The sequence below is a fragment of the Cervus elaphus genome, chromosome 28 (assembly GCF_910594005.1).
Source record: "Cervus elaphus chromosome 28, mCerEla1.1, whole genome shotgun sequence".
In the NCBI taxonomy this organism is placed as follows: domain Eukaryota; kingdom Metazoa; phylum Chordata; class Mammalia; order Artiodactyla; family Cervidae; genus Cervus; species Cervus elaphus.
The window spans coordinates 43,512,011-43,534,415 of NC_057842.1; the positions used below are offsets into that span (position 1 = coordinate 43,512,011).

At 46.2% G+C, this 22,405-nt stretch overlaps 1 protein-coding gene across 2 annotated transcripts in view; it reads right to left on the bottom strand.

Moving 5' to 3' along the window:
• Positions 1-20,507, bottom strand: part of FOXO3 (forkhead box O3) — a 114,404-nt gene extending 93,897 nt beyond the window's left edge. For both annotated transcript variants that reach the window (XM_043890483.1, XM_043890482.1), the window contains exons 1-2: positions 20,389-20,507; positions 19,492-20,250 (exon numbers count right to left, since the gene is read on the bottom strand). In XM_043890483.1, the coding sequence (XP_043746418.1) occupies positions 19,492-20,109 (618 nt within the window). In that variant the 5' untranslated portion in view covers positions 20,110-20,250; positions 20,389-20,507. The remainder of the gene's footprint in view (positions 1-19,491; positions 20,251-20,388) is intronic.
• Positions 20,508-22,405: the final 1,898 nt, after the last annotated feature.

The window sequence follows — 22,405 nt, forward strand, 5'->3', positions numbered from 1 at the left end:
GAGCTCAGCAAGACTGCCCTCTTTTCCAGGTGAGATAGACTCTGGGCCCAGGGGGGCCTTGCTCAGTGCCGCCTCAGCAGAAAAAGTGCAGCGTGCTGTGCCTATATCGCTGTCATTCAGCTGCCCAGACACTCACTGGGGCGGCGGTGCCCCACTTACTTCCACAACCATCGTGGTCGTCCACACATCACCCTGTTGGCTGAGTGAGAGCAGATGAATGAATCATCACAGCTGCGACTCATCCCCGTCCCCAGAGGACCAGGCCGTGTGAGCCCTGGGTAAGACCAGACTCTGGCCCAAGCCACAGAAGCCGGTACCACTGCCACCAACCTGCTGGGGAGGGACCAGAGCTTCCAAAAACTTGTGTGGCTGGAAAATCTTACGTTCACGTGAGCTTTAGTCAGATAATTTGCTGTATTTTTAGTTCACCTTTAGGGCACATATGGATTCATTCACCACATTAGAAATCCTATTTGCTACAGACCTGTAAACAATCAGCACGGAGTCTGTGAGTTCCTGGTAACATTAAAAGTAACTAGAAGTGGCACTTTTCCTCTCAATGCCAAAGCCAAAGAAACTGCTTATTTCAAAGACTACCAAATTTCTCCAGTGTCTACAAAAGAGCTTAAACATTATCAGACTTTAATAGTTAAAGAAAGCTGCTTTGGGGACTTAATTCTCAATAAAAGACTCTAAGTCTACCCAACAGATGTAAGGTACAGGCTGCCCAGCATTAAGACTGATGGAACCACGAATGTTCCTTGCAACAAATCGCTGCCAATTAAAACCACTGACCCAGGCAGCAGTACCCACTCCTCCGGCACAAAGTAACTAATTCTTGGAAACATTACATGCAGTGCAACTTTTTCTCACAGTCACACACCTCCAAGTTACAACCACTTAAGAAAACTTAGGCCCCACCACTCCGGATAACACAGCTGCCACCAGGCCGTCATTCTTCAAGGCCCGGAGGTTTATGAGGCAGCATTTTGGCTGCCCGAGGGTCTCCTACGGGTGCACTTCCTCAGAATGCCTCCACACTGGCTACAGTAGAAATGAAACACCTTGTTCCTCCCTAGAGAATAAACAGTGTTGGGCTGTCCAAAGTGAGGAACCGTCCAGGCAGGTATCAGCCGGTGCACAGACCCTCATCAGACGGTGGGGCAGGTCATCCTCTGTAAAAATGACTGGGCTGACCACTGAGGCCGCTCACAGCTAAGAGTGGCCTCCTGTGTGCTGTGTATCTCTCACCCTCAATTTCCTCCTCCAGAAAATAAAGGGAGCGATCAGACAACATCCGAGGCATTCAGTCCCGGAACTCAGAGGTTCCAGCATCAACTTAGCATCAATGTGTTTCTCAGATTAGTCTTTCCCTAGAAAATCCCTAAGGAAGCAGGGTCTGGGTGAGATGAACAGGGCAACGTTGGATACATAACATGGGGGTGCCCAGAAGGGTGGTCTAGCTACCAAGAGTCAGGAGTAAAGGGCTGGCAGATGTGGCATCAGTCACACCTCACAGAGGTGGTGGAGAACAGATCGAGGACTGGACTGATCTACCGCACTGTTGTTTTTTTTTGGTTCCTATATGAATATCCAGGAAGAAGGGGAAAACAAAATATCAAAAGTCCGTCCTGAAAACTCTCTTCAAAAAAGAAATAACCCCATTCCTTAACATCTTCTGAAGGAGTCACTCACCATCCACGTGATGAAAACCTTAACTAGAAAATATGAGGTTAAATAGGATAAATGCATTATCTTACAAACACCTCCTGTATCTTCTATTTACATGCAAAATGCAAATTTTTCATTTTAAACACTCCTTTTAAAAATATTACTTGTTCTACAATATTGTAAAGTAATTAGCCTCCAATTAAATAAATAAATTTTAAAAAATATACTACTAGTTTCTGACTTCTTACAACTAGATATAAAGACTTCCACGTGACTTCTGGGATGAAAAACTATTTCCCACCAGCACCTGGGGCTGGGTGTCGTGGCCTTTTTCGCACATGCTTCCCCTCCACTCCCACTACCAGGACAGGTCACAAGCCCCCTGGGCCTGCCCCTCACATCTGGAAAACAAGAGGTTTAGGATGAGCCCTCTGTTTAATCTAAACGAAGCTGGTACACATTTGCTTCTATGGCTAGTAAATAAATGGCCTATACCAAACCAAGGAAGAAAGGCGATTTCTCCTTTTTCCTGGGGCTGTGTGTGTGTGTATAACTTCACTTAAATCTGCTTTGCAAGCAGTCTGGAGAAAACAGGCAGTCTGGAGAGGTCCCATCCCTAAGCATAATCACACTCCACAGGACTGCAAGTCTTACAAGGCTTCTGTGCTCTCTGTGGATGCTTGTCCACAAATACACACTCACGTCTGTTCCTCTCAGGTTCTGAAAGAGTGACAAGCCAGGTGTAACACATCTGCCTCAACTCAATCGAAGATCATGCAAACTCCTCTCCTTCCTCTTTTAAACCAAACTGAGAGAGACGGTAGGAACAAACAGCCCAGTGAGATCTCAGGCAGTTGTATAAAATCAAAATCCCTAGAGCTTGAATTACTGACTGTGGAGTTAATTTAGTCAACGTAGAGACATGTTGATAGAGGTATCCCACCTCTATCCCTTCCCAACTGTATGACTTTGGCCGAGTCACATAACCACCCTATCCATTGGTTTCCCCGTCTTAGAGAAGAGCTAATATGCGTAAAGCCCACAGCAGTGTCTGGCACATAAAAAAGTGTTCAATTAATAGTAGATTTTAGTTACAGCATGAAAACGATGCATCAACCTAAGGCTATGCCTGAACACATCACATCCATTCCCACCAGTACAGCTCAAAGATACAATTGTTGGGGGAGGGGGATAAAAACTGTCTAGCTTCAACTACGATTTCTCCCATAGAAGTCAGGACTTAGGGACCATATCCTCAAAACCAGAGGCCTCCATTACCACCTGGCAGAGGGGATTTCTGAAGAGGAGTTGAGCAGATTGACATCCCTTACTTCCATCTTCAGATCTGGGCCACTGGAGCTAAAGACTCAGACCCCTCTGGTCCTTGGACTGGGAATCACGCCTTCTCCATGGCTGCCAGGCAGGCTTTTTCTTAGAAGCCTGGCTGGCCTGGCTGTTCCTTAAAGGCACTGTACTCCTCTATAAATGCATCCTTAATATCAGGTGTTTTTTTCAACATACACCACCAGCAGCCTGCCTGCCGAACATGCAAACAGCAGTCCATTCTTTACGGAAACTAAAATGGAAGTGAACTAACATGTGTCTCTTCATCTGCAAGCAGCAGCCGCTTTGGGAAGCATCCTACCATGTGGGACACTCAGGTTTCCACCAGCTGACTGATGTGTGACGTCTTTGAAAGGCCTGAGCACTCTCCTGGAGTCCAACTTTGAATACTGCTCACAGTGTTAAGGGCACCATATTCGGGACTCTCGTCCAAACTCTGGCCCCAGACATAAGCCTCTCAACACAGTCTTCCCCACTACCGCATGAATCTTCTGATGTTCCAACAACTGAACCTGCCTTCTTGATCCTTCCCAAGAATCCTGGTGAATCTGAGGAGAGTAACTTGCCTGCCCTCCCCACTCCCAAGAAGAAAACCAGATTACTGTCCCACTAAAGCTCAGCATCCAAGCTGAGTCATCTCGGGTAGAGCTTGATACAGAAAATGGTATCTATTCAATTGAAGAAAAATTTGTAATCCAAACTAATCCTATTTTTTTAATATGTGTCCGATATATGAGTATTTATGAATCTCAGGCAATATCCTGAAGTAGCTGTTAAGCGGTCCTGCAATGAACTTCTAAGACCCAGCCAACCCCTTGTTCTTTACACTATTTATATTCCTAAAGCCAATAGCTATGTTAGATACAGCTGATCGTGAGGCCCTGTTTAATGGACTACAGAATCCAATGATACTGACAAGCAGCGATTAGCTAGTTTGGTCTCTACCTAGCTTCACCTTGTGGTAGGAGAGGCCGAGCACCATTTAAGACTCTGGGCCGAGATCCGTGCCTTGCCTCTGACCTCAGCACGAAAGCAGCATCACTCTTCCCTTCGCTTCACTCGCCCTCTCACTCTGATTACACCCAGCACATTTTAATCTTATCTCTCCTCCACATGTTCCACGTCCGTCTGTGGATGAGTCAGGCTGATGTCTGATGCTGGTCTTAAACTAGGAACATTCCCCAAAGACCAAAACAAATAAGCACGGGAAAAGATCACTAAACAAGAAGAATCCAACCTAAACACAGTCCTCTGAACAGAGTATATGCACTAGGGGTGAACACGTGGCTTCCTCTGTGCACTTGAATGGATTCTTTATTATTGTTGTCTGGGGGAGGGGAAAGGACTTCCCCTGTGGTTCAGTGGTAAAGAATTCTCCTGCAATGCAGAAGCCAAAGGAGATGTGGGTTCAATCCCTGGGTCAGGATGATCCCCCGGAGGAGGAAATGGCAACCCACTCCAGTATTTTTGCCTGGAGAATCCCATCAACAGAGGAGCCTGGCGGGCTACAGTCCATGGGGTCGCAAAGAGTCAGATGTGACTGAAGCGACTTAGCAGCAGGTGAGGGGGAGGTTGGTGACCTTGACTGCACAGAAAGCTACACAGCAAATGAGGAAAGTCTATTCTAGGGCTGAGAACTCTGCAGAGATACCACTGCAAGCTCTCTGTTCATCTTTTTCCACTCTTATCAGGCCTCTGAAGTCAAGATGGCATGAAAAATTTGATTGTTGACTCCTAATCAATCTGGACTCAGCGAATGACTAAAAAGCTGTGGTTCTCAAACTTGAGCTTGCAGCAGGATTACTTAGACGCCTTGTGACAACACAGATTGCTGGGTCTAGAATTTCTGAGTCAGTATGTCTGAGGTGAGCCAAGAATCTGAATTTCCAAAAAGTTCCTAGGTGATGCTGCTGCTGTTGGTGTGGGGACCACGCTTTGAGAAGCACTAGCTTAAAGCATCAGAACATGGTAGAATCCTCTAGTATATCAGATTAGGCTGCACAAAAGAGGAAGAGTGAGTTTATCTGTCTCAGATTTCAAGAATCATACCATAACTTGAACTAGCACCATCTCTTCTTACAAATTCGCTAACACTTCGAAATTAGTTAAATAAGGTCCAGTGGAGACTAGAAAAACAAGTGGGAGCTGGAAAACTTTAAAGAAACCACATCCATTTACTCAAAAGAAAGTAGAGAAGAAATCCTAGTTAAACACAGTTTATTAAATAATGATGCCCTTGTTTTGACAGCACTCCTCCCTTTTTATATGGAACTTCCAGGGAGTAAACTCCACCTTGTAATCTCCCCATGGAGGAGAGGGTGGAAATAGACCTAAAAGTCATTACTAAATTGGCTGATAACTTTCACAGTCAAAATCTCTCATTTTTTCTAAAGCAATGTTCTCAACCCTAACTGCACACCATAACTACCTGGGAGCTTTAAAAAATATAGATGCCCAGGCACTATACCAAGAGATTCTAACCTAACTGGTTTCAGATTGGACCTAGACAGCAGGGTTTTTAAAAGCTCCCTGTGATTCTCAAATACAGCCAAGGTTGAAAACCACTGATGTAGGAGAAAGGTCCCAGAGAGATCATGGGTGATGGGAAAGAGGGAAGAAGGACAGGAAGACCTCTTCAACTAATGTCTAATGACACAAAACAGGAAAGAATGGGACAGCAGCTGGGAGCAATTAGGACAAGTAAAACTGGGGCTCTTAGATTCTGAGACTGAGCTAAGGCTCAACCCAACACTGGCAGTCTCAGGTTCAAAAATCAGAAACAGCTAGATAATCAAGGAAGCGCCCTCACTTGTCAAAGACAAGGCTACAGTCCAAAGGAAATACCAGGAAACCCTTTTTTAAAAGGGTACTATTTTTTTCAGAAGAGTTAGTGAATAACTGAACTTGAGGCAAAGAGCTTTAACGTCTCACAAGGTTCAACTTTGAAATCATGTGCCTGAAAAACAATAAAATGTATCCTTCAGCAAAATTAATTTTTTTTTTCCCAAAAGGGTGGCAAAGAGGGAAGAGATGACAGCAGTAACTTTCCGAGCCTACGGTAATCAAAATTATCTCCCCAGCAACCACACTGACAAGTGAGTTTTCAAAGTTGTAAAATCATGTGATGCAGATGATAAAACCAAGATATAGTTGTTTTCTTCTCTTCCTTCTTGACTAAGCACAGAAGCATGAGGTAACAGCTAGAAAAGACATATGAGAAAGCTTTATGATCCCGTTTAAGATTCAATGATGAACACAAAACAAAGCGGTGAGAAGAACGCAGTGTTGCTGGTCAGTGGACACAGCAGGAACCTCAGCTCAGGTAACACAGACAGAAATCAGGTGAAAATTATCTGTGCTCACAGCAGGACAAACACAGGGAGCCCAGAGAGAAAACCCCAGATGTTATCCCGCTGTGTTAACAGTCAAAACTTATCCATCAATTTAAAGCCCTGATGTGATTAGAAAACCAAGAAGTGGGAAAATATGCATCTTAAAAATGAGCATGGTAATTTTTAATAAAAACATTCATTTGTGAAGTCATTATGTTAAAAATCAATTTGGAGGATGGTAGTTTTCACTACCTCAAGTTGTTGTTCAGTCACTCAGCTGTGTCCGACTCTTGATGACCCCATGGACTGCAGACTGCCAGGCTACTCTGTCCATGGGATTTCCCAGGCAAGAATACCTGAGTGGGTTGCCATTTCCTTCTCCAGGGGATCTTCCCGACCCAGGGGTTGAACCTGTGTCTCCTGCATTGGCAGGTGGGTTCTTTGCAGCTGAGCACCAGGGAGCACATCCCACCACAAGTCAGCTCTCCTAATTTGACACATGGTGCTTTACTTAATTCAGCACTGACTACCCACAAGTTAACTTGAAGCATTCCCCGATATTATGAGATCATCAGAATAAACCTCTCACCTCCTCCCAAAGAACACCTACTAAAAGATGCCTACAGTCAGATGCCAGGGAATTCCCCTATGGTCCAGTAGTCAGGACTCCATGCTTTCACTGCTGAGGGCCCGGGGTTCAATCTCTGATAAGGGAACTAAGACCCAGTAAGCCGAGCAGTATAATCGGATGCCAAATTTCACCTTCGCGATTGACATGAAGGTTGACTGTGGTGAAGCCTAACATGTGGCCCAGATCACCTAGACTTCCAGCCTGGAAAAAAAGGATCTTTCATGTAAAGGAAGGAGACTAAACAGGACTGATTTAGAAAATTCCGTTGAGCACAGGGCATACATCTATTCAAAGAGGAGGCAGTAAGCTTATCTGTACTGGACAGGGCTGGAGACAGAAGGCCTGATTGAGGCCACTAATTTCAAGAAACAGTATACCAGCTCACCTAGGAAGCTGCCTATCAGGAGCTTAAGAGCCCAACTCTGCTGAAGCAAGCATATTCACACCCGTGTCATCAGGAAGACACTTTGAAAGAGTCGGGCCCATAACATTTCTAAGGCCCATTCCGGTTTCTCAGGATTACACAAATGATGCCCCCCAAAATAACTGATCATTGTTCTTAAAAAAAAATTCACAGGAATGTCTGGGGCTCAGTGTCAATTTTTACTTAAAAAAAAAAATTGCCTTGCTTAAAATGTAGTCTGTGGGTCACGGTTTATTTATAATCATAGGTATATTCATAAATGGCAAATTAATGCTGCTAATTGGACTGTTCTGACAAATAACTAGTGAATAAAGGCATGTTCCTTTTCATTCTACCAGCTGGGGAAAAAAGGGGAAAAAAAAAAACCAAGGTACTCAAATACAGACCAAGATACAAATGTATGATGGGTGAAATTAACAAGTCCTTGATTGGAAATGAATAGCTAGTCCAGACCAGCTATCATACACAGCAAAAATTCTAGAAGATATTAACAGCAAAAACTGACTTTTAAATTAGGAAGAATTTTAAAGGAATTTACCAACAAGAAGTTCTAATGGAGAGATGTCGAGAGAGTGTTTTTACTTTATGAAACCATTACAGCATTAGAAGTAAAACTGCATTAAAAAAAATTAAGTGAAATAGAAGTGAAAACTAAAAAGAGAAAGGAGAGGAAGCTTTAAACATCATTCAGCCAAATTTAATGTGAGATATGGAACTGAGGCAATTATTTAGATAATTTATGATGAAAGAACTATCATTTTTTTTAGAAATTAATTATTACAACACTTTGGCTGGGGGAGCAGTTCTGAGATTTGAATTGTGTGAATTAATGGCTTAACTCCCCATTTGATCTTTTTAATGTAATACTAATTTTCAAGGAGACATCTAACAAGCTGTATTGGATGTAATTCTATGCCCTCCTTCAACTTCAGGTTTATACCCAGAGTTGTACCTTTAAAAGTCCACAGAGGCCAAGGCCACCTTCTTTGTAACTGCCTTTGGCCCCACCACACCCCATACCCTGGCCTCACTCAGTTATCAGGCAGAGCCATTCTGCCTGCTCCACATTTATCACAGGGTTTCAGTCTATCTTCTGGACACTTTCCAGACACTACTCACCTATCTTTACTGTGAAACTGAGAGTTCTAAAATTTTTTCCAACACACACATGGGATTAGTGTTCTGCAAGCCATATTTTATCTCAGGGCACATGGGTGCTGTATTCCTGTGGCCAATAAAAACCATCATTTTAGGTCCTACTCATACATATTCTACCTTGAAGACAAAAGCAGTAAGTGCCTTAATAAGATAAACCCTTTAACTTGGCCAGCAGCTTGCATTTTGCAACATTTTCTTTGTCTATCTTGCCTTTAAACCTGTTAGTAAACTGCACTGGAAAGGGTCAACCACCTCACAAAATATGCTTTAATACCTTTAATTTTGAGATCTGATTGGGCTTCGACCACACTTCTGCCAGAAACCTTTTATAAATGTCTTTTTTTCCCCTGAATTCCATTTCTCCTGGTGGTATTATCTCCATCCATTTACCTACCTGAAGCCCACAGAAGCACAGATATACCCTGTTCTCCCAAGGCGGAAATTTCTCAGAGATAATAGCCTAGCCCTAAGGATTTTCCACACATTATGGTATCACCCTATTAGTTCTGAACACTAGTACACTATCTGACCCATAGTAAACCATGGTTAAACAGTGGATTACTAAGGCAGCACCCAAACAGAAATAGAAATCCCCAAATTCAACTGCTCCACTAAGAGCCCAGGCACTGATTGGATTCTTAAAATTATTTGCTCAGGCAAAATCATGGGCAGGAGCCTAAATCATGGGTCTATGTCTACTCCCCCCTCAACACAGAGAGGTATCAGTTACCCAGAGTCAGCCACAGTTCAGAAGATAAACATTCAAGACACCATTCTGAAAAGATTAACATCAAGGATTGATGGTAATATACACAAAGAATGCAGCATATAGTAGCAACTTTTTCAATGGCAGCTATTTAATTTTATTGTTGTACTCACCCCAACGCAAAGTCCCACCACACTCAGGAGGCAGCAAAGCATAGCAGAAAAGGCTGACGTTCAAAGAAGCCTTCCTCTGAATCCCAAGCAATTAAACTTCTCTGAACCATTTTCTTGTCTCTAAATTGGGTTTATACTTAAAATGCTTAACATGCAGGCTCAATATTAGATGTAAAAAATCTACATAATTGGCATATGATAGTATTCAATAAATCATAGCTACTATTATTATTATTATAACTAGACTTCAGAATATCTTGTGTCAACTCCTCTTTTTATTGTAAAAACCAAACTGTGTTTCCAATTGATTTATAATCCTGGCTCCCTTTTCCCAAAATACTATTTCAAAATATGAGCATAAACACATGCAATTCTAATTCTGAAATACTTCTGAACAATTCAATCCAAACACCTTCGCGGTACCTAGAAAACACCTGCTGCTACTTTGATGAGGACTACCACTCTATGCTCCTTCAGGATGGCTGGGTTTTGCGGACATAAATGTATACAGCAGGGATGGGAGCCTAAAGGCTCCAGAGTGTTGGCTGACACTCTGAAAGGGCTTGAACGAAACACAGGAGGAGCCAAGGAGACTCCAGAGAGATTCGGATTATCCTCACTGCCGCCATGGACGGCAGTAAACCTGATGGGGCTCTATCTTCTCAAGCCTGGGATTGGGAAGAGAGAATTCTTCAACCCTCTCCTTCCACTGAGGACCCAGGCTGCTCCCTCCCTGAAAGACTGACTATCCTAGACCAAAGCCCTCAGCTAGACCTTGGTCTTAAACCTCAAGTCCACACTCCCCAAGTACAGCCATTCCACCGGCTTCACGAAATAGGCCAAGAAGTAGAAACTGGGTAAGCAGAGTGGGAGGGCTAGGGAGGGCGTCCAGGATGCACGCTCAACAGAGGGCGCGAGGACCTCTGTAGCAGCTCTCACTGGGAAATCAGGGGAATTCACACCTCCCTTCCGTGCCTCATAGCAGGATGAAGAACGAAGAAATTTAAGTTACCAGAAAGTAGCCCAGGAGTGATTAACATTTTAATTTTAATCTAAATAAAACTTCGGAGGGAGAGGGCAAAATGGGTGAAGCGGGTCAAAAGAGACAAACTTCCAATTACAAAATAAGTCAGTCCTGGGGATGCAATATACAGCTTGGTGAATACAGTTAATACCTAGGTATCTGAAAGTTGCTCAGAGAGCAAATCTTAAAAAGTTCTCAATACAAGAAAAAAAAAGAAAAATGTTTAAACTAGACTTAGAGTGATGATCATTTTGTAACATGTATAAATACCAAATCATTATGTTGTACACTTGACACTAATAATGTTATGTCAATTATATCTCAATTTTAAAAATAAAATAAAACCTTCTTTTCCTCTTCTCCTCTATCTGCAACCCTTCATGTTCCTCTCTTCCATCCCTGTGCTCCTGTGTTTCCTAAGGCTATCATGACAAATTACTACAAACTTAGGGGCTTCAAACAATAAAAACTTATTCTCTCTCAGTGCTGGAGGCTAGAAGTCCAGAATCAAGGTGTGGGCAGCACCATGCTCCCTCTGAAGGCTCCACTGGAGGGTCCTGCCTGGCATCTGCCCAGCTTCCGGGGGCCCCCAGCAATCTGGTGCTCTTTGGCTTGTAACTGCATTGCTCCAACTTCTGCCGTGGCGTTCACGTAGCCTTCTCTGCATCTACCATGTCCTCTCCTCCCTCATAAGGACACCAGTCACTGGACCTAGGGCCCACATGAATCCAACATGACTCCATCTTAATTTAACTAATTACCTCCTGAAAGATCCTATTCCCAAATAAGGTTACGCTCTGAGGTTATAGGTGGACCTTAATGGGGGGGTTGGAGGTGTACTATTCAACCCACTACAGCTCCCAAATTAAAATAAACCACCACCACCAAAATATGGGGCAATGTGGAGGGTGTGACAAACCACGGAACACAGAACTGCAGAATTTTAGATTACAAAGCTGCAGAGCTGTCATCTCCAGTGGATCCATGACTGCTAAACCTGAATTAAGAATAATGCAAGTGTTGCCTTTCTTTCACCTACAGGAAAGCGACGTCTTGGAAAATATCAAGAGTCTCCAATCAAAAGGGCACGAAACACTTGACACACTTGCTTGCTCTCAGGTACAGATGAACATTCACATGTTTTCAAGAGTGAAGGACCACAGCTGATTCATGCTGATGCTTGGCAGAAACCAACAAAATTCTGTAAAGCAATTATCCTTCAATTAAAAAATAAATACGTTTTTAAAAGACTGAAGTAGCAAAAAACATGTAAAACAAAGGAGGAAAATTTTCAGTTAAAAAGGCTTTAACTAAAAAAAAAAAAAAAGGCTTTAACTATTTGAGGATGGGAATTAGACCGTAAGTCTCAGAAGACCAAAGTTCCTTTTTAAAAAAGTTACCTTAGGTTTTTAAACACTCTCTCCTCCAAATTGTCCTTTTCTAACAATGACATAGGCCTACACAGAAACACTACATATTACAGATTACAGATATTTTTTTTTTTTGGTGTTTTTAACCAAGGTATTATTTTAGCTATGTGGGGAAAAGAACTTGAGATCAGTTTAAAGACATGTGCACTCCCTCTACTGGCTCTAAATTTAAAGAAAATTCTCAATGGCTGCAGGAGCCAAGTTATTAATTTCACTAGACATCCAAAACACAAGAAAAAATATGATGTGGATTCTCCCACACATGCACACTCAAATGTCTTCACAGAAATAAATAAGAAATTACAAAACACATACTGAAAACTGTCAAAAGGCATCTGCGGGAATTATTATGGGTTCACTCCAGAGGAAAGCCAATGCACTGCATTTGTCTGTGGAAAGGGCCACTTCCCACCTTAGCCTTCCCTGCTACAAGTCAGCCACAGCTTCCGTGCTCTAAGCTCACCTCTCCATTGCAGAATGGGGGTGCATTTGGATACCCAGGCATGGTGAGCTCCCAGAAGATAAGCTGGCTTCTTCACCACACACCAATTATGAGAGGACCAAATGAGTGCAAGCACCACAGGCCACCAGAAAACTTCATCTACTTGACTCTGTACCGTAATTTCATAGAAAGGACTGACACACTGCAGAGAAAGAGTCTCAGGATTAAAATCTCCCAAAAAGGTCCAAGTGAAAATACACATTCTGGGGGGGAGAAAAGCCCAGCTTGAAGCATACTCCATACATTTTTATTTCACCAGAAAGGAGTGATACATCACAATATTCTACAAATGCTTGCTATTTTACTTCTTTTTCCAACTGGGGAAACTATAATACTGAGAAATGGAAGTCGTTCGGTCAAAATAAAATGGTGACAGATGCTGAACCTGTCTGGACACTGATTTGATCAGAATTGGGGTTTTCCATGATAATCAGTAGCCAAAACACCTATTCAGAAAACCATCTCAGAAGACAGGCAGACTGGCCCTGGACAGGTCCAGCTCAGACTGCTCACTATCTCTTCTTTCTTCATCTGTGACTTGTATTTACCAATCCATTATGTAAAACTTCAAGTGCATCTGAGACTTACACCTGCAAATGCAGAACATTATGGACAACTTAGTTTTACACCAGAGCTCTGCTTCTGAAGTGAATATGTATATTTGGTGATTCTTTCTAGACAGTAATACTGATGCTGCATAAAGCGGGGTCCACACACAGAAGGAAAACATGACTTCAACTTTCTCTTCAGGAAAGGTAATCCCAAGATCAGGTTTCTCTCCATTTCTGTGATGGGTAACACCTGGCACTGATGAAGTTTGCAGGGACTTTGACACTAGGAAACAAGACACTGTAAGAAATGCCTTAGATACTACAGCACCATTTCATAATTACATGACATCGTATCAATACCAACACTAGGAGGTCTGGGCCACCTTTGTAGCTATAAGTATCCAAAAGATTCTACACATGACATCACTCCACTCCTGAGTCACATCATCCCCTTTCAGTATCACTGTCCCAGAACAAGGCTAAGCTCATGGGCTGAGGACATAATCAGCCCCAAAGCAGCTCCAAGTTATCAGAAATGCTTTTTGTCTGGTAGGTACCCTACTTGCTTCCAAGGTTTTTACACTGTTCTTGAGAATATATAGGAGTCACAGAAAAATGACAAAAGGAACAGACAGAAGTCAGGAGGTGAGCAGGGTAGGGCGAGGTTCAGAGAATAGGCTTTTCCAGCAAGGTGAGCTGAGAGTGCTGATAGAGAATGCAAAAAGAGAAACACAGCTACTCTCCTGCTGGCCAGCCAATCTAGAGGATGGGGGAGGGGAGCAGAGGAGAGAAAATGAAGTAAGACTTTGCAGAAATGGAGGCACTGACTCGACCAGCTGTGAAACCACAATGGTTAGCAACAGACATTACAGAACGCTGGTGCCCTGGGCTCACACGGACACGTTTAACTCCACCTCTGCTAGCTGTGGGTCCCTGAGCTAGCCACTCACATGCTCCTGCCTGTTTCCTTACTTGCAAAATGAAGTATTTAGATAATCCTTAAGACTTCATTTAGTTTTTAATTTGAGACAAGAAGTCATGCAGACAATTCGACTGCATCAAGGCTCCACATCCACTCCAGAGGCTGGTCCTATATTGTGGCCCCACAAGACAGAACTGGGGGCCCAAGATGAGTCCAGGGCCACCAGTGTGCTCTAATCCCAGCTTCTCTCCAAAAGATCCAAACTACAGGAGCCATGTGACAGCAGCCCTGCATCTCCAAAGCAAGTTGAAAATTATGATGTGCAGAGAGCTAAAGGCCAGCTCCAAGCCAGGGCCCAACATCCACTTTGCTATTTGATGGTGACTTCTCTGCAGAGAGCCAAAGGAAAAGCAGAAAAACAGATGGGAAGAAGGCAAAGAGAAGGGGTAATGATGACAAGTTTACAGGGCACAGATTTGCATGTTTATTTTCTGTCTTCCCCCAAGAGAACACAAACTCCTGTGAACTGGAACCTTATCTGCCTTGAGTTACCACTACATCCCTGGGCCCGGCAGAACGCCCTGCACACTGTATGCCTTTGATAAATATTTGCTGAATGAATGAAATGGCATGAGATGCAAGTGAGTAAAAAGGGTTTTCTCTTTTCAGTCTTTGACTCACTCACTCTGCACCAGCTGTATCATCCACTGATACAACCCACCTGCATATATGTCATCCCCAGCTCTTTTTATAGCAGCACAAAGTCCAAGTGGCCCTCAGGGCTCCTCCATTTGTGATATAGGAAAAGGTGAGGAGAAAAACAAGGGTCAGAAATAGGATTGAGCCTGTTCTTCACAGACAAGACAAAAGAGCATGAAAACAAAATAAATTCCATTCTCTCCAGCCCACGTCATCCAGAAACTGATCAGCAAGGGGTAAGCTGGGTATCTCCTCAGAAGGCACCGGCTTAAACAGTCTTATCCTTGCATTTTTATAACGCTCTTAGGATGAACAGTGTCTGCTAAATTTTTGCAAATCAGGTAAATGATTTTTTTTAGCGGGACAAGGCTTCTTCACAAATTTCCCAAATAAAAATATCGTGCTGCTTTTAAGTAAGCATCATAAGTAGAGTATTAAAAAGTTTAACTACAGATGTTCTTCTATGGTATCATTCCCTTAAAATAGAACCCTCCTAAAAACTCCTAAAAATAAGTCTGCATAGTTTCATTTCATTTTCAAAGAAGGAGATAAACATATCAAAACAAACACTTAACTCCTTTTTAAAAGAGCCTCTCTGCTACATGGGGCTCACAGATCAAAGTCTAAAATGGCCAATTTCTTCACCTCTTACGTCGATGACACAGCTTTGAAAAAGAAGAAAAACAGTCCCCCTAGCGTACTGCCACTGTAGAAAGAGGAAGTATGTTAGTTGAGAATCACTGACGAAGACAGTACTGCCGAAGGAAATTACAAAACAGTATTTCAGCAACAGGGGCCAAGCTGAAGACAGATTCCTCGTACAGCACAACCGTAACCGGCCCTTTAATGAGTTAGTCCAAAAGGTGACTGGGGTCAAAATCAGAGGCCAGTGTGAAATTATTATGCCTCTGTTGTTTTGAAATTGTTGAAAAAAATATTTTTAAACATCAAAGTTGCAGTTAAAATAACATCTTTAAAAACTACAGTATGTGAACAGGAACTGGGTGCATTCATCTGAAGAGCTAGAACTGTAAGGACGGGAGCAAGTACCACATGGCGGGCCAGCCCTCATCTTTCACCCTTGGGAAGAATCGGCAAGAGGACACATTCTCACACAAAGGAAGACTCGGTCACTTGCAGCAGCAGAAGTCCTCTCACATTTGTGAAGTTGTAGGAACCACCACAAAAACTCATAGCCGCCTAACGTTATTGTGCCCTGACCCATGGGAAGCACAGATGAGTGGGTGTGTGCAGGAGAATCAGTGAAAAATGGGCCTCACCAGGTAAACCCTGGAGTTCTAGAGGTCTGCCTGAGACGGGAGGAAACAGAGACCTCACCAGCTCAATTATGGGTGCAGTGCAAGTAAGCTTAATCTGAGTTAAAGGAAATGTAACCTTTTCCCCCTTTAACCACATCTGATTATTCATTTCTACTTTAATGCCCGAGGTAAGGGAACCTGGGAGATAGCTATCACCTTTCTCCCTGGCACGGTTTGCATCTGACAAATTCAAGTTAACCAAGAGCTTCCTCCTTTTGTTAAAATGCTCCTTTTTTGCCACCTTCCTCACTTCACAGTTCCTAAGTACCCTTCCTGATAGGCACCAGACAGCTATACAGACACTGTGTACTCACTCAGCCTCTACCAATAATCATTCATCTTCCCGATGCTGAAATAATAACCAAGAATTTTTAGATGGAGAGACAAATATGCTTTTCAGGAAAACAACTTCTACTTATCTAAGACTACCCAGTGCTTAGTACATAACCTTTAGAAAGGATCAATTTAAAAAGAAAAAAATAGTGTGATAAAGATCTCTAGAGCCACAGGCTGCTAATTATCTCTGTACTAACCAGCTGTGTGATCTTAGTAAAGTCATTAACCTGAAGAATCAAGATCTTCACCTATAAAATAAGGGGACTGAACTAGATCAGCAAACCTCATCCTGGCTGTACATTAGAATCACCTAAGAAACTTCAAAAATAAAAACAACCTCACCAACCAATACCCACACATCGGCCCAATTAAATCATGTTCATTGGGTACTGTTATTTTTTAAAAGCTCCCAGATAATTCTTACATGCAACCAGGGCTTTGATTCACTGGTCTCGATTCTGATTGCTAAGGCCTCTTTTCTAATTTGCTCTATGCTCTTAGGGTGATAATTCTGGTTACAAGATCTCATAATACAAAGGCCCAAAAAGCTACAAAAGAAGTAAGGCCTAGACACTGCACACTATGCCTATGTGCACACATGACCAGGAGAGGTTAACCTGAATTCTAGACATTTTTAGAAGTTAAAAACCTGAATGTAAAACTCAGAATGAAAGTAGTGTGGTTTAAATGCACACACCTGCTTCCAAATGACTAATCATGATAGGAATCAACTTCTGAAACTTGGATGCATAGAAATAGGTCACGCTTAGCTCCTGACCTCTCCCTTTTCCCTCTACTTCCACCTCCACTAAACCACAAGCACCAAAAAAGCTTGGCTATTAGTCATAATCGGAATGTGAAACCAGCATCCCCAGTTTCAAAGGGCCTTCTCCATCATCAAAGATTTGGAAGTCCCTGCATGGCTGCATCTTTTAGTAAAGGTTATCTTGCAAAAACTCTTAACTCAATTATATCTCTATAGTCTTCAAGGATTAGTTATCATGTGATAATCAGAAATGGACCTGGTGTAAAATTTTAAAGATAAAATATTCATAAAATATGCACCCTGTATTAAACATATTACTGCTGGGCAGTTTCAATTTACAATGCTTCCTAAGATTTCTTTAATTCCTAAGATTAAAGAAAAATGAGATAGCAGAGAAGGAAAAAACAAACCATGAGACCAAAAATAGTTAAGATATAAAACCACAAAGTTTAAGACTAGGCCCCAAATCTCTATTGCAGATCCTGTAAGCTACATGAGAATATAATTAATTCAGTATCAATTCATGGCTCTTTTTGGTGGCCACACTTACCCACATAAATCTTAAAAAAAACAAGTTTCAAATGCCATAAACTGGTATTATCTTTAACCACAAACACGATGCAAGAAATATTACTTGTGGTGTTAAAATTACTTTCATAATCTTAAAAATCATAAAAAAGGTGAAAACCCTTGCTATGTTAACTTTCTAACTAACTTAAAGCTAACTTTTAACTAACAGATTCTCTGCACCAAATCCAAAATATGTAGGACTAAATTTCAAGTGTGAGAAATTTGGAAAAGACTCCACACCTCACCCAATCCATCTTCTCAGATCCCACAAATTCATCCCTTCCTAACACTATACACTGAGATTGACCCCTGCTATCCACTTGAAAACTCAATTTTTAAAAGTATCACATCAGCACTGCTTTGAAACAGAATTCTCATCCTTTTCATAAATAGTCTATTATCACACAACTGGCATTCTTTTGCAAAGCAATACAACTGAATCGAACCTAAGATTCATAATAACAGCGTTTGTTCAAGCACGAGATAGATTTGTGGAACAATATCAAAGCACTTGTTTTGCTTTTAAACTATCCAACCCCTTCCCTATACTAGCCATAAAAAATGTTTAAGGCATATTTCAAGATTTTTTTTAAACCAAATTAAAGTCAATGACACTAAATTCTTTAGCTGTTTCATGTACTAGGTCCTCTCCAGTGCTTCAGTTCTCCATCTAAGGTCAAACTGTTCTTATTTTTTATACACCCACTGGAACCTAGAAAGTACAGGGCTCCCCAAAGACGACAAAGGAAGGGACAGAAGGAGGAAGCAACCACCTTTTTTAATTAAAAAAAAAAAAAAAGTCCAACTTGTTACTAGAAGCAACTGACAGAAAGATAGGTATCTACAGCTGCACAGGGCTCCCTTGAGCCTGGTATGCATTCCTATCTCGGGAGATGGGGCCAGGAGGATGAGGTGCAAGAGCAGAGCCGCTGGTATCAGCGGCCCAGCAGGGGCACGGGAGTTAATCTCTCTGGATGCCCAACTGCAGGAAGTCATTACATCATAGGCCTTTCCACACCTCTCTCCCTACCACGTGTCCAGTGCCCCAAGAGGCTGAAAACGAACAGTAGAGAGCCTCTCTTCAGGTTCACTTATAGGTAGAAGCCATTACGGTCCAGCCCTGCCAGCAAACCTCCCTCCCCAAGGCCTAGGTGAAGCGCCTGGCGCCAGTCCTCCACACCTGGACCCCCTGCCTCCAACAGCGCCAGAACCCAGACCTCAGCGGGGAAGCAGCAGGTGCAGCGAGTCCCCGTGGAGGTGGAAGGACTGGTCCGTGCCAGGCCCCAAAGCATCTCAGAAGCTACCTGCTGTAGAGACATCTCTGAAGAATAGAGGTGTGAACACAGGCAAGGAAAGGAAACCGGCCAGGAAAAGGTTTACAACCACCGTTTTCTGTAATGGGACTGATGTGCCTGTGGGAGTGAACACCCACAAGCCGAAAACTTGGACACAAGGGTTCTCATCCAGGTAGTCACAACACACCAGGCTCCCGCAACCGACTGAAAACCACAAATCCACCCCTCCCAAACCCGTCCCCTCACTCCACCCGCAGTGGCCTCGCCGCACCCCCACGATCGGGGACTTCTACTCCAAAGTTGGCCGCAGACCTACCTTCTCTGCGATGACCCAGGAATCCGGCAAATACACTCCGGTCCGTCTGTCCTTCCCTCGCCGGTGTCCCTCAACCCCTCGCCTCACCTGGCCAGGCCTGAGGTTTCCCCAGGAGCCTTCTCTCCCCATCCTGCCACCTTCGCGGCCGTCCCCGGTTGCCCCTCCTCCGGGATCACACAACCCCCAAAACCTCACAGCGGAGGCTCTCCCTGCCAACCCCTCTCCCCCGCGCCCGCAGGAGCGCTCCGTCGAATCGAAGACGCGCCTCGCACTGCGCAGGAGGCCCGGCGGGTCCGGCTGCCCGCCCCAGGTGGGTACGCACCTTCCAGCCGGCAGAGCTGTTGCTGTCGCCCTTATCCTTGAAGTAGGGCACGCAGCGCACCATCCACTCATAGATCTGGGACAGAGTGAGCCGTTTGTCTGGGGAGCTCTCGATCGCGCGAGTGATCAGGTCGGCGTAGGACAGGTTCCCCCAGGCGTTCCTCCGCGACGAGCATTTCCTCGGCTGCCCAGAGCCCCCAGCCGCCCCCGGCTGCGGCGGTGGCAGTGGCTGCTGAGGCTGCAGCGGTGTCTGCGTCCCCCCGCTCAGCGCGCCCGCCGCGGGGGCTGGCCCGGACCCGGGGTCCTGCCCTCCAGGAGCCAGCAGCCGGGCCGAGTCCTCCAGGAGCAACCCAGAGCCCAGCGGGCCGCCCCCGCCGCCGCCGATCGCCATGGCCGAGCCGGCCCTACCGCCACCGTCCTCCTCGTCTTCATCGTCCTCCTCCTCGGGGATCATGGAGTCAGCAGCCGCCTCCCCAGAGGGCTTGGCCGGGCTCCCCTGGAGCTCCGGCCTCTGCAGGGGCCACGTACAGGAGCGCGGCCGGCTCTGGGGCTCGAACTCCGGGTCCAGCTCCACTTCGAGCGGAGAGATCGGGGCCGGGGAGGCCGGCGCCTCTGCCATCTTCGCCGCCCGCCCGCCCGCGGCTCGGGCTCTCGCGCTCTCCTCTCGCGCCGGGGCGGGGTGCGGCGGGGGAGGGACGGGGGCGCCGAGAAGGCTCGGGCTCCCAGGCGGCGCCGCCGCCGCCGCCGCTACTGCCGCCGCCTGGGGAAGCACGAGAGGAGAGAGAAGGAGAGTTGGTTATCCCGGGCTGGAACCCAGTCTTCGGCGAGTCCTCGCCCGCCGTCGCCGCCGCCACCGCTTCGCGACCGCACCGCGCCCGCCTCGCAGGAGCAGGCAGACCTGGAGACGTGCGTCCCGCGAACCTGGCGCAGCAGACGCCGCCCCCCGACCAGGCCGCTGGGGAGACGGGAGCGAATCGACGGGCTTGCACCGGGCACCCCCTCCCCCGCCGCCGCCGGAGCTGCAGGTCTCTCCTGGGCTAGGTGGCTGGGCGGGGAAGAAGGGGGAGGGGCGGGGCGGGGGAGGGGCGCGAGCCGCGCCTTTAAAGCGGGCAGCAGCGGGCGCTGGCGCAGCCCCGCGGCGGTCCGAGCCCGAGTCCGGGCGGGCGGGCGTGCGTTTGTTTATGTTTCGCTCCGGCCCGCTCAAGTGCTTCCCGCGACGCCGCCGCCAAAGTCTGTGGCGTCTTCGGCTCTTCTCCCAGTTCCCGGCCCTGCTGCCTCCGCGCCCCCCTGCCACCCCCTCCCAACGGAGGGCTCGAGCCCGGGGACGGCGCGGGAAGCTCCCTATTTCCCTCTTCGCCCGCGGGCTGAGAGAGCAAGCGTGGGTCCGAGCGCAAACGGGCCCTTGTCACTTCCAGAAAAAAGGGAAGCCGGGAAAAAGGAGGGCAAGCAGCTCGGTGGCTCTTTGCAAAGGGTCGAGCCGAGCGGCAACGGCCACTTTCGGGGTTTGTGAGGCTTATTCTCCCGCGGGCGTTGTGCCCTACACCCCCTTCCCAGTGAAGAACGGGAGAAGGGAGCAAGTCGGAACGTAAATCTTCCAACAGGTCAGGAAGCATCAAGTCTCCCGGGCCGCCAGAAAGCCCAGACTAGCACGTTCTTCACCTCCTTGCTCCCGCTGCTGCCATCTTGACAGTTTCCCCCCTTCACTCAAGTCCTTTAAAAACACGAGCGGGAGAGAAGAGGGGCGCGCACACCGAGTCACGGGGAGGGAAAAGGGAAGCGCCTGGCCCAGCTCAGAAGCAGATCCGGAGTCGCCGGGAAGGCGGTCGACCCGCTCACAGCTCCGGCGCCTACCTCGGTTCCTTCCCCTCAGGGACGAGGGGGGAGGACGCACAATCCCGCGCGGGCCTGGGGCACGGTGAGGAGGGGGCGCGCAACCTCGGCCGAGGAGAGGCGCTCCGGCCGCCGTCGCAGCCCGCCTGAGAAATCGCCTGTCAGCCTGCGCCCCGCCGCCTTCCACATTCCTCCTCCTCCCTTCCACAAGCAGAGCGGCCCAGGCAGCAACACAAAGTTATAGACACACGCAGGGTGCCTCAACCTAGACTGACGGCGGGCGGGCGGGTCCCCGCCCAGGGGGAGGGCTGGGCGGCGGGCCGGGGTGTGCTCGCGTGCGTGAGAGTGTGTGTGCGCGCGCGCGCGCCTGCGCGACCCGGTTCCGCGGGGCTGCAGGCTTGAGTGTCGGGGCGCGCGCCGGGGCCGAGACTCGGCCGGCTCCTCCTCCCTTCTGCGAGCCTCAACGACAACAATGCACGGCGCTGGCTCAGGAGACGAGGGAGGGGGGCCAGCAGAGCTCCAAACGCTCCACGAGCGCAGTCGCGTGGCCTCCCTGACTCCGAGCAGGACGCCTGGCACCCTCCCCAGCGACGGAGGGTCCCCGGCGCTCCGCGATCTGGGCCCGCCCTGGTGTCCGGTTCCCCATTAGAACCCGACACCAGGTTACACCCGAGATAAGACGCTGACCGCAGGCGGCAAGGGTTACCTCAGCGTGAAAATACTGGCAAGCGAAGATGTTGGTGTCCTCAGGACTTCGATAAGCTGATGCTCTCAGATTTGATCAGACATCAGGAGGTTTGCAACTGAGTTGGGACACTTGACTGCAGTCGTGTTTCATTTTGCATGAATTTCACGGCCAGCGAGGGGAGAAGTGTAACTAACTCGGGAGAAAAGCAAATTATGCCATATTCCTAAATGCAAGAACAAATTCTGAACAACTGTGAAGGGGAAATAATGAGTCTAATTTTTAAATGACGGCAAAACAGCTCATTGCTTTTTTTAACTTTTTAAAAATAAAGACACTCCTTCAGGTTTAGAAAAACATCTTCACATGTCCTTATCCTATGACAGTACCCAAGTCGTTC